The 13173-nt window shown below is 40.5% G+C and overlaps 1 protein-coding gene across 3 annotated transcripts in view; it reads right to left on the bottom strand.

Annotated features, from left to right (window-relative positions):
* Nucleotides 1-13173, bottom strand: part of TLN2 (talin 2) — a 154137-nt gene that overhangs the window by 24859 nt on the left and 116105 nt on the right. For all 3 annotated transcript variants that reach the window (XM_030456686.1, XM_030456687.1, XM_030456688.1), the window contains 9 exons: nt 12783-12884; nt 11372-11542; nt 10657-10803; nt 9720-9821; nt 8309-8428; nt 5571-5717; nt 4769-4935; nt 3212-3395; nt 1206-1331 (listed from right to left, as the gene is read on the bottom strand). In XM_030456686.1, the coding sequence (XP_030312546.1) occupies nt 1206-1331; nt 3212-3395; nt 4769-4935; nt 5571-5717; nt 8309-8428; nt 9720-9821; nt 10657-10803; nt 11372-11542; nt 12783-12884 (1266 nt within the window). The remainder of the gene's footprint in view (nt 1-1205; nt 1332-3211; nt 3396-4768; nt 4936-5570; nt 5718-8308; nt 8429-9719; nt 9822-10656; nt 10804-11371; nt 11543-12782; nt 12885-13173) is intronic.

Raw genomic sequence — 13173 nt, 5'->3', positions numbered from 1 at the left:
CCTGTACGCTGCAGAAACAGGACAGTTATCTGCAGAGTGATGCCATCTTAAGTGTGTCTAGGCAAAAATTTTACAAAAAAATGGGAAAATTTCAACATTTCCAGTGTAGGTCTCTTAAACAGACTGATTCTGTTAGGTTCTTTTCTTTCTGCACATCTTACAGTGCAAGTTGAAAGATGTGAACTGAGATGTTTCCTTTTTGAAATCTACCCAGAGCTTTGTCTGCAATCAGGTAAAACCCCAGGTCAGCAAGCAGCCAAACACCAGCCACAAGCCCAAACACTGATACAGAACTGGGGTTACTGGTCCTGTTACAAACCCAATGGTCTTATCATTGCTGTAATAATTATGCCTTTCCTATGTCTCATTAGGAGATACAAATGACAGCAAATATGAAAAAATAAGAAACGTTTATCATGCTCTGAAAGAGAGGCCTGGGTCTTACAGGCAAGGAACAGACAGGAGAGCATGAAGAGCTTCCAGCTAAGAAGGAAGCTACCATGACTCTCTGATAATGGGAAAGCAGAAGCTGTACTGCCTGCATCTCCACATCTGGAAATATTTTGTAGATGTGAAGCTACAAAATCTTTTTAAGGCAATGTCATAACACATCCCACACTCAAGCAAAAAGCATAGAGCACAAATTATGACAGGTATTACATAGTCTATGCAAGTTTTGAGCTTTGATACCTGTGTCCTTCCTGAAAAGACCTAGGAGAGAGGGGTCAGAAGTGCATAATATCCAACTGTAAAGTTATTGGGGGTCTTTTCCCACCTTTATCCATTCCTCCCTCTCTCTCTCAAGCTCGAGGGTCTAAATAAGGAGGTTGCATGCTAAGCATATGTAAATTTTCACAGTGTAGGATTTAGGTACCATTTTTATACTAGAAAAAATGTAGTCTATAACATTATTAAAGGAGAACCTTGACAGCACATAGACTTGCAAAAGAAGGAAGTTTCTCTTCAGAAGCATTGCAGTTCTGCCATCAAAAACCAAGAAGTCATCTGACAGCCTACAAAAAATGATAGCTTCATGGAAGCTCAATGGTGTCTTCTTACTTTTCTGTACCATGCAAGGATGATAATGAAAAAAAAAAATAGATGAGATCTCAGGCAACCAGAAACTGCTGAAATCCAAGCTTCACACGTCTATCAAGTGTGATTGCACAGACACTATCAAATAAAAGATAAGAATTATGGTTTACCTTGGCAGCACCTTTAAGCTGGTACATTGATGGATCATCTGCTGGTTTGCTGGCAGCTCCTTTGGTAGCACCAATGAGATCAGAAAGGGCCTTTGCAACATCCTTGATAGCATTGATCAGTACAACCTATAGGAATGGAAATAGCTGTAATCTTCAGGCAAGAAATAGTAGTCTGCATGAGGGTATAGTTTTCAGACACAGCTAAACAAAATCTGCTACTGGTACACAGATAATAGCACCTTCCTTCTACCCCAGTAAAACATGTAATATTCTAGAAGAGTAAAAGCTATGTTGATAGCTACAGTGTTTCATAAAATGAGTCAAAATCTATAGAGAATCTATAGAGAAAAGCTGATTGCAGGTAGGATTTTCTTCCTCTGAGCTTTCTTAAGAGGAGCTTTACCTTTCTCTTCAGGTAGAAGCAGGATCAAAGAAAGAAAATATTTCTTTTAATATATCTTTTAAGCTTACAGTCTAATGCTGCAGTTTTGTACGAGCTCCGAAATCTCAAATATATGTGATATGGCTGAACCTTAGGGGGAGATTTTCTTTTGGGGAAAAGGAAGCTGAACCTCTGTAAGAGACTATACAGAAGTAAAGCTGAATAAATGGGTTGGCCATAAAATCAGGAGAAGTCAAATCTGGAGATACTGTCTCCTAAGCCCAAGTTCAAGGACAAAAGAGCTAGACAAAATAGACACTACATCAGGCTTGTTAATTATTTTGGAGTATTATTGGAATAATTCTCTCCTCCAAGCCCTTTTCCACTAGTAAAAATTCAGATGGTTCAAGTATTTTGCTGGAATTCGGAACAATTGACTTTAAGGAAAATGTTGAAAGACGCATGAGAAAAAAGAAATTAAGAAGTGTGGAACAATCACTTCCCAAAAACTGCACTTCTGCGACATTATAAATAATAAGAAAACAGTCTCATTCCTTTGTGTTTACAGTTCACTGTAAATTACACAGAATCGAAGACTTGGTTTTTCCTGAAAAGTTTATTCAGTTTTTGGTAGCTCAGAAGATCTTTGATCTCAGAAATAAGATAAGAACCTGAGACACAGGACAGACCGATGACTTTCTCTGATGTCCAGATGCTTACATCTTGTAGCGTAAGACAACCAAAACTCTATTGCACCAGGCAAAGTGAGTGTTGCAGCAATGAGAAAATGTGAAAGCATTGTGTGACAAAGCTATTAGAAGCAGCTACAGTTTCAAACTGGCAATATAAAATTGCTCCAAATAAATAATTAGTTGTGCACAAAATAGCTTCTATTCTAAGTACTGTAAAGTCAGCTTTTATATATAGAGAGAAATAACCTGTGATAAGTGTTTTGAAAATGTTGTTAGTTTATGGGCATCATAATAAAAATAAAAGAAGTGCTTTCAGCAGTATTTTCCTAGAGAGGAACAACTTGCAAGCTTAGTCTGTCAAGCAAAACACAACACCCATCCCTTCAGAGCATTATGCAAGCAAGCAAGCTTTTACAAACTAATTTGACACCTTGACAGGCACACCTGCAACATGCTTGCCAACCTCCACTTCACCAAGATCCAAATAAACAACTGAAGAAATACTTGAGATAACCTGCAATAAGGGCTGAAGTTACTGAGTTAAATGAAAAGCAATTCAGATCTAGCTAGAGAGTGCCAAGAGCTGGGCAGCCTGCGCAAGCAGCACACAGTGCACAGCCCAGTTCTAAGCTGTAAGTAGCTTTAAACACAACTTATGAAAAACAGGACAAATACTTCTCTAAAAGTATCCCAGCAGAAACACTCCCATGAAATAAAAGCCAAAGCGTTACACACAGGCCTGTCTAGTTCCACTCAGTGCTTTAACCTTTTGATTGTATACTCTAACACAACAGTGATGTTGGAATAAACCCAGGAACGTCCCAGAAGAAAAGAATCCCATTGTGTTGCTTAAAACCAGAAGTCCCACAAATTATAAAATTCAAACTGCCTGTGGTCTGTTTGAGTATCAGAAACACTTTAAAATGTCTCACCTGTGTTTCAGGATCATCAGATCCCAAGCTGGCTGCTCCCAATTTTACTACCTCAGCAAGTTGAGTGATGGTGTTAGCTGATGACTGAGCTGCTTGGGCCAGTTTGTCCTGACTTGAGGCAGCACCAGAAACCAACAACTTTGTATCTTCAACTAAAGCTTTTGCTGTTTTCAGAATATTTTCCCTGTAGCAAAAAAAGAAAAGACGAAGAAGGGAAGAAAGTGGAAAAGGAGAAGAGGAAAAAAACGTGGTTTTCAATGTTATGGTGACTAACAGTTATATAAAAGAGCTGATAAAAGTCATCATGCTAGTGGTCACTCATTTTAATATACCACAGGCCAGGCTCCAAGTGAAAAAAAAAAAAAAAAAAAAGAAAAAGACTATTCTTAAAACAGTAGCATCATATTTTGGGCTACAGGCAAGGCTGATTATTAAAATGACTCCATGTCAAAAAGAAATGAGGTAGGTCAGCAGCAGAGGAGAACTTAGCATTTTAATACCAAAAGAATATCTGGCTACACACACTGTGGGAAAAGTAACAGCTGTCAGACTTTCATCTTAACCTGAATATTGGAAAGCAGCTAAAATTGTTATTTGTGAGGAAAGCAGTACTAAGAAAGGCAAAAGAAAGGGATAAAGTGACCCAATCAGGGTTCCTCCCCCACCATATACATACTTTGACATATAAGACAATGAATCTAAACCAAAATCTGGGTATAAGAAGAAGCCATTTTGAGTTCACTTCACAAACTGTCAAGTTAACCGAGAACTAGAACCATATTAATGTAAAATGTCAGTCTGGAAATTCATGACACCTGTATGAAAATCCCTGACTTTCAATCTGAAGAGCTGCACATCACTGTATCTTTCCTTTCTTGAGCCACTGATAAGGCAGGAAACAACTGCTGTGTTGTCCAGCCAAGCTGGGCAGCAGTAAGTCAGTGCCTTGGCTGTGAGGCCCTGGGTTTTACTGCAAAGGATGTCCCATGCAAATCTCTTAATGTGATGAAAAACACTATGGAATTAATTGGTTTCAGATGCTATTTCAAGGAAAAAGGGACTTATCTCTGCCAAAAGGGAAAATGTGTGGCATAGCTGTGCTGTTTCCATCACTGCTGTCCACAACAGATTTAACCATAAGCCTGATTTAGCAATACAAACGAACAGACAGTCAAGAACAGCTGCTGGAAAAAAGTATATAAAAGTTTCCTCTTCAATGTCACAGACAGCTAATTTTCAGTACTGGAATAATAGCACATGGCAGTCTGTGCAGTGAGGCAGCTTGAATAAAGACAGAAGGCAAAACACTGCTACAATTGCTGTTTGTTTGCAGTTGGAAGTGCTCTCAGCAAGATGTTCCCCAGCTTTTTAGAATTCTTTCCTCAAAGAAACAACCAAAGTGAAGTTTGTTTTCCTCTATCAATATTCCAGTTTTCCTACTGCACACTCCACTGCCTTGCTCACTTTCATTCATGGGAAAAATTGATTTCCACATGCTGGTCACTTCTGTCAGTTCACCTGTGCACATGCTCTTCCATCTTTTCCAGTTACACTGACCTGTGGTCTGCAAATGATTCGTTGTTCTCAGCATTAAGTGTTCCAGCTGTAGCAAACATGATAGTGGTGTCTAGATCTGCAATTATCCCAGAGACAGCACTGGCTGCAGTGATACAGGCTTGTGTGCCTTTGTTTCCTGCTTGAAGGGCAGATAAAACTAAGGAGACCTGGAAACAACATCAAGCAATAAGGAGTTCATCAAAAGAAAGCCTCATCATGGACTGCTGAGTGAAGCCAGCTCTTTAACATGACTGGAATCAACAATGGAAATTCATTCCACAGTGTCATTTTGCAAACTTTAGTAAACCTTTCCTTCCTCTTTTCCTTATTTGCTCTCTCTGTGCAGTAGTCATCATAAAACTAAAGGTTTTCTAAAATTAAAGGGGAATAGTTAGAAGACACAGTTCTAAGTGCACTAGTTTAATGCATTGGCCCAGTCTTAAAAGGGAGGACATTGCTACATGAGATCTGGTGCCACCGACCAATTTTATCTCTGTAACTGTGGCCATGCACATGGACTTAGTTATTTCCAAAGGAATGCTTCATAAGGCATATCTCCTGCCTTTGGTATTAGCTTTGGACTAGTCTCCCTCTGGGATGAAGCATAATTTTCATTACAAGCCATGAGCAAGGGCTCATCACTGAACATTTGAAAGAAAAGGAAGAAATTGTAATACAGCTGGTATTATACTATTAATGGGAAGATTAAAAAAAAATATTTCCTGAAGTCGGACAATTTGATTGGCTTAATCTCTGGGGAAGGTCAACAGACAAGCATCATGGGATAAGAGGGATGTCATACCTTTTCTGTGACAGTACGAGCACATTCTATCAACTCCCTTTTGGTGTAGCTGTCTGTAGGGCAAATCTGGAGAGCTCCAGCTTTTTGCACAAGAAAGATACAGCCATGGCCAAGTTCTTGCACCCGAGTCCTGATCTGGAACCCTATCTAGATGGTAAAGGAGGCAGAGAGAAAAAAGGAAGCAAGAGCAAAGTGATTAAATCAATGTCATGGCAGTACACAGTGTCAACATGGTCACTCTGGTGAATCTTTATTACCAACATTCTGCCCATGGGTATAGCCTCTGCAGAGATCAGAAAAAACCAGGACATGTAATGCCATCTACTCATGTAGCACAACCCTGTCAGAAGCTTGCTGATGAAACAGGAGCTCTAGTGAACTGCATCGCAGGAAAGAGAAGGCATAAGGTGTGTGAACCCAAGCCATAGGTACACGATTCAAGCACACCCAGATTCACCAAAAATGCTGCATATGTTTAAATAACACTTCTTCATCCCCCCTGAACTATACACAGTGAGCTGTGTTCAAGGTATGTGCTCTTAGTAAAAAATACACATCATTGAAACTGGGTCAAAAAGCATGAGACAGTTTGGTTTTGAACCTTGCAGAGTCTCAGCTCTCCAGAACCAACCACTGATATATGCTCACTACTTCCAATTTATAAATAATCCTACAGCACAGGCTGCACAGTTCCTCTTTCAAAACATGTGGTACAGTTTTAGTACCTGCAGGTACTTCAGCATATAGATGTGTATTGTGATTAGTAAGTAAGCAGGAATCACAGTCATTAGTGTTACCAGTTGAATTATTTCAACTACAGGCAGAAAAAAACCGTGCAGAAATGGTAATTCAATTGAACAATATCAAGCTGAATGCAAGCTGTTGCTTTTCATGTAGCTACTGAGCACAAAATACTCAAGTAGTGTATAACCAGAGGAATGCAATTACAAAGTCAAAAACTCTTAGTCTTCGATCTAGACAATCTGATATATCTGGTGATAGTGAGATACCTTCTCACCCAACCTCGACAAAGTTCGTCTGTGCTCTATAACCAAAGGCACACAATGAGAAGAGAGAGGCAAAAGGATTTCTGTAATTGTGCTCAGACAGTGTGCAACAACTCCTGTAACAGGCTAATGCAGCTGAGGTGAACAGTTCAAGTATCTCCATCACTATGAGGAGTGTAAGACTGCATGGGGAACCCCCTTCTCCTGCATAGTAAGTAGTCTGAGTCTGAGGTACCAAAGCTGTTCCATCAGCAAAAGATACTTGTGCTTCTGCTGGCTTCCTGCATCTCACTTTCAGGACAGAAAGTTATACCTGAAATAGCTTACAGTCAAGATAAAAAAGCATATATGTGTGTGTGTGTGTGTATACATATATGTATGTAATTTGTAAACCATCAAAACATACATGAGACCAAAGGAAAGCTATAGAGTAAACAAATAAGAATTTTCTTTGTATTTTAAAGCTGTCTGTAAGTGAAAGCCCCAAGTAATTTAGGAGGTTCTGTCCCAGTCTATGGAATTGTCGACTACCATTGCAAGCTGTTTCTTTCTGAAGTCAGACTGAGGTTATGACAAAGAGGTTTCTATTCTTTGAATGGGTGATTCCTATAACAACACCTCTTTTTACAAGTAGGATAATAAGCCACTCCTTTGAAGTAAAATGTTAGGGTTTTTTCATAGTCCCCAAGCTCTGTTAAAAATCTGCTGATTAATATAACTCCCAGGAGAAAACTAGACAATTCACACATATCCTAGGAGAACAGACAATTCGCATATATCCAGATCAAAGGGAAGGTTGAAAAGAAACAGAAGCAAAGCTGGTTTGAAATTCCAAATGGTGACTGAAAAAATTTGGGGTGGTTAAAACTCTGTGCACATAAGCAGTGATAAAAGTGAGGATGCAGTCAGTAGATCTGTACTCTCTAGTACTACACACAGCTCTGCCCCAGCCTATGCAGGCCCACTGGATAGTAAGTATGTTTGGAGAAGGGCAATGTGGATATCAAAGACAAAAATACATGTCTCTCCACAAACTTGTAAGAAGGAAACATTACTTGTAAGTAACTTGATAATATAAGATTTCACATCAGTTTCAAAAGATGCAATTTTGCTATGTTTATCTGTTCCTTTCTGTCCAATGCAGACAAGCTTGGTAGAGTTTTCATCTGGCTGCACCTAGTTTGTGTCTTAAAGTCTGTTTTTAGTGAAAACAAAAGCGGATCATAAAAGAGATCTGCACAGCCAAAGTAGCCTCTAATATTGAATTGGTTGACATCATGGTTTTAATCAAGTGACTGTAGAACAAATGAAATTCTTCTGGGAACAGATGTGCTGTCAAAGTCCCACATTCCAAGTGCTAGTGGTCCAGAGGCAGTGCATCTGTTTGTCTGGCAAACAGAGCACACATAGCAGAGGGAGCATTTGTGTACAAAAGTGGATAACAAAGCAAAGGCAGTGGAAATGCCTTCACTGCGTTCATTTCAGAATCATCACAGTGACACTGAAAAGAAAACACATTACCCAGTGGTTTGAAACCTATTATCTTCCTGATCCCACAGGGACCTACTGCCTTTGGCAATGGCTGCAAGCATGTTGCTGCAGCTGGGCGAGGTGAATACCCCTTGCCACTTTTCTCTGTCCTGATTGTATTCTCTACAGGCAAAGAATACCCATATTGACAGCACCCTGTACAGAAAATAAAGAGAATAAAGAGGTCTAAAAGCTGCAGACCTCCTCTGGTTCTGCTGTAGCTGCAGCCATTCGGCCCTGAAGAGCCAAATGCCCATAGTCATTGGTCATTTGTGATGCAAGTCCTCCCAGTTCTTCCGGGTTAGTAACCGACTTAGTCATCTGAAAAAAGAACACAGGCAAGAGAAAAAGAAAAATGACAGGCATGAGAATAATTTGTTAATACACTCCAGCTCAGAAGCACACTCATTTGTTTGGCCAACTGATGAAATGGGGAAAACCACTGTCCTCCAGCAAGAACCGCATGAGGAAACTCAAGCAAACATGCTTTATTAGAGTCACAGGAACCAGGCACTGGCAGAACACACAGAGTAATCAAAGAGCAGCAGTTAGAGCTGGTAATTCACTCTTTGACGCAGCAGGGCAAGGGGCCAGGTACACAGTCACTTGGATCTGGTGGGGAAGCAGGCTTTGTATGTCACAGCCACCTCGTTTTGTCACAGGTGAGCTAGCCTACACCAGTCTCTGAGCATGAAAACGGAAAAAGATTTGGGGTTTGGTGCAAAACATGTCTAAGATATGTGAAGAGGACCACGAAGAAATAGGTGAGGCTACACAGAATGCCTCAGCAGAATGTCAGTATAAAAAAATGGAATCTCTTTTAAAAAAGCCTACCTTTTAAACAAAGATATTTCTTCTGTCTCCAGTTTATGTTAGCAAAAACCATGGAATTCCATCCTTGGAGCAAAACTAGTTTTAGGCAAATTTATACTGTTTGTCAATAAGGTGCTATGTCATTGGTAGCAGATCATCAACTTTTCTTGACTGCAAAAGCAATCAATTCTTAAAAAAACCTTGTGTGCAGCACTACTTGTGTGTGCACGCTTGTGTGTGCACTACTTGTCTCTACTAAAAAATAACCAGCAGTGGAAGCAACCACATTACGGTTAATATTACTGTGAAACAAGTTAAGAAAATCTAGAATCATCAAGTGCCCTTTTTTTCTTATGTTAATCCTCAGTGAATCACAGAAATGCAAGAAAACCCATTTGAAATGTTGATCTACATTCCTGTGTATTACAGAGATCTGGAAAAACAGATTATAAGGTTTTTATAATAAATGTGAGGTGGTATTTCTGAAACAGTTAAATAGGCTGATGACAAAGTGTGTAGGTGAAATGTTTCCCTTTTGCTTCTCACAGTAAATTAATTTTTTGTGCAGAACCACTGCAACATAATCCAGCAGTCCCCCTGTAGAGGGCCACCCCTACAAAGATGCCACTAACATCCAAGAGTTAAATGGATAAAATTATCACTTCCTTTGTTCCACTACCCCTGAAGAGATAAGGTTACTGAGAATCAGCATTATGAAGATTTGCACAATACTGCAAATCATTCTGTGTTCCTTATGTAAGCAGAAGAGTTTGTACTTAGCTCTAACCAAATATCTTACCATTTCCTGTGCTGTTACAGCAATGGCTTTAGAATATTTCACTACAGTGGTCTGATAATCAACAAATGTTCCCTTGGGATCTGGAGGTGTACCTTCATCCAGCTGCAAGGAAGAAGGAAAAAAAGTATGGAAATAATTAGGTCATAACAAATACCATACTTTACATGCAGTATTGTAACTGTAGTTTATATTAATCTTCATCATCAACTCTCTCAAAATATGCAAGTGAAAACAATGTACCACTGTGTAGAAGATCAGAAAATACTTTAGCCCATGTTGCAAGCACAGAAGATACAGAGTTTAGTGCAGCGTTTTTGAGAGCAAAGTCAGCTTCTCACGCAAGGCCAAACCACTTGTTCTCAGGTAACGTAGAAAGAACACACAATGGCTATGGAACAAAACATTTCTACAGGAAATTAAGGTGAGATTCCTTCATTGGTAAAGACTTCAATCCTGAACAACACTAACTTGAGAGAAGTAAAGCCAATTGTTTTGATTGATGATTTACATTTTGCACCTATCCATTTCCAGTAGCATGCTTTACAAAAAGCATAGCAGAGCAATTCAGGCTTTGACATCTTCTCTGAAGCTTAGCCTGCTGATTTAGGAAACTTAGATGCAAGATAATAAGGGTAAGGATGCAAAAATAAAAGGTCCAAGATCACAGTTAAATACCAGTATAGGACTGATCAAAAATATTCTGCAGTAATTCTACTGACAGAACCCATGCAGTTAGTTTATGTGAGCACAACTGCCAACATCAGTTTGATTTCACGATCTGCAAAATTAAAAAATCTTTGGGTTTCCTGTCACAGTGTGTGACAGGTCAGTTACCGACCATTGCTGAAGTGAATCTCCAGCAGCTCTTCTGACCCCGTGCAACAGGGATCAGCTTTCAAGTGTAAGCCAAAAAGGGAGTCTGGATTTCTGTGCTCACCTTGCTCATAGCCTCTGCTATCGAGTCTACCATACCTCCAACCATGCCTACTTCACTTGCAGCTTCATTTAAGGTAACCATGATATCATCCACAGCCTCTTTCATCAGCTGAGCAGCCTCAGTGATTGCATCATGAGTATGAGATGCCTGGGAAGAGGGAAAATGAGACCATCAGAGGGCATTCTGTGCACAAATCAATGCATGAATCAAAATCATAGTTAATTAAGACAATACAATAATAGTTCTGAAAAATTCCCCTTCAGGTTAAAGACAATAATTCTAACACAAATACCAATTTTCTTTAGAGTAGAAAAAACAAATATAGACATTGTGAAGAAAAGCAAAAGGACCTTTTCTAGAAAAAAATGTGTAAAGGACTCAATGAAATTAAGCCAAAAAAGCAAAGCCTGTGCCAAGGAACACTTTATTCTTTCACATCCAAAAATACAGTAAAATGTTGGTACACATTGCTTTCTTACCTCAAGCATACTTTGTGCACCTTTATATAAAGAGCCACAGTGATGTGACACTTTGTCTTCAGGTGTGCTTTACCCCCACTTCCATAGAACAGCAGCACACAACACTTTGGAGATGTCAGGGGAGCCATCCTTGAGCCATGCAGTATGTAGGTGGTGTTTTTACTGCCTTGCCTGCCTTCTCAGCTCACCCACCCACCCATCTCCAATAACCCCTTTGTTACACACAGCAACCCTACCTTGGGGTTTCCCCCCCCTTCTTTGGCAGCATACAACATCTGTAAGGCAGATTCTGCTAGGGTCTTGCTCTGGTCCAACACAGTCATCTGCTGCTGATGGTCCAGTGCTTTGGATGCCACACCAACTGCGGCTAAAACCAAGGGTTCAAAGTAACTTGCCAGCTGTGTTACCTAAGAAAGTCAGAACAACCACAGAAATCCATTAACCCTGTTTTTCAGGTGTAACTTCAGGTGTAACTGAAGAACTGTAACCCCTGACAGTCATCGGGCCATGTTATCTCAACATTGTCCAAGTGTTTGTGTGCTCTTCAGTATTTGCTTTGTACTATGTGACCACATGAGTCTGGTCACAAGACCTTCGCACTCCATGATAAAGCCATGTGTCTCCCTTCTCAGGTGCAAACAGTCATTTAAAGGCAGAGTAAATAATTTTCAAAACTGTCACAGGAGCTGCAAAGTACTTAGAAGTATCCATGACAAGTGTCTTCTCAATCAAGGGAGGAATTTCTCCCCCTTCATTGCAGGGGATGGATTTCAAGTGGGATAGCACTGGATTGGGGCCGCTCTGTCCACCTCAGGGACTGCTTATATTTGCAGCCTCTGCTCCCTAACCTCTTAACCAGTGCAGCTCTGGACAGGTCTCTGCTATGTATAGAATCATAGAACCATCATGGTTGGAAGGGACCTTCGAGATCGAGTCCAAATGTCAGACACCAGAGAGGGCAGGAGGGCTGACATCACCTCCAAACACGGTTCATTATTCCTTGTGCATCCCTGAGAGCCACATGGCAACAAATTCCTGCAGTGTTTGTTGGTGCTAAAAAGGACACTTGTGGTGAAGCACTAGACTGCAACCCAGTGGCTGGTACAGGCCAACAGATATCCTACAACTGCAAAGCAAGCATGCTGCATGTTCCCCTCAGTTAATGACTTGGGCTCAATGTTTGGCATAACTCAAGGCACAGTTCTGCAAGCCGCTTCTGACAAACCTTGGCCAGACTTCATCAACTGGCCAAATTCTGCTATAAATACATTCTTGAGCTGTAACTCAGTGACTCCTGAACAAGCCAGGAGTGTGATGGGCCCCAGGTCCTGCAGTCAGCGTTAGTATAGCACAAGAGACAGAAGAATCTACACATATGTCATATGTACAGATGCTGGGTTTTTTCCCCTTATTTGTCCTTTTTCCACAAACCTGCCCCTCACCAAAAACCTCAATGAAATATCTTCCTGATTGCCCAAAATATCAACAGGTTTTTTGGGCCTCAGCTCCAAATCTGGAAATCCCAGATGTTTCCTCCTACCACATGCTTCTATCTGATCTTCTGTAAGAAGTTAAAAAGCCATCACAGTCTCCCCTAGCGTTCAGCTGTCCAAGACTTCAAATACCTTCATAATGGCAAAGCAGTACCTTGTGTCCCAGCTGAGCTGCCTCTCCCCGAGCTGCAGTAGCTATGGGATCAATGAGGTGGCCAATTTCCTGGACAACTGATGTCAGCTGCTCTTGTAGAGCCTAATATGGAGAAAAATTGCCAGTTACTATCACAGCTCTTCTTTACCCAAGTTGTACCATACCACAGAAACCACCCTCAGATCAACAGATATACTCAGAATGTCATCTGAATAACTGCAGTAGGATGCAGAAAGTCCACATTGTTGGCTTTCTTTATGTACTTATTTCTTCTCCTTTATCCTGTTTCAACAACAGGAATCCTGAGATAGGCCTGCTCCTCTTTAGATCTATACAGCAAGGCTGGGGAGAAGGAGGGGAAGATGGCTTTCTCCTACTCAAACTGATAGTA

The sequence above is a fragment of the Calypte anna genome, chromosome 10, assembly GCF_003957555.1.
Source record: "Calypte anna isolate BGI_N300 chromosome 10, bCalAnn1_v1.p, whole genome shotgun sequence".
Taxonomy (NCBI): Eukaryota; Metazoa; Chordata; class Aves; order Apodiformes; family Trochilidae; genus Calypte; species Calypte anna.
The sequence above is the reverse complement of the archived record's forward strand: the minus strand, read 5'-3'. Positions and strand labels throughout refer to the sequence as shown.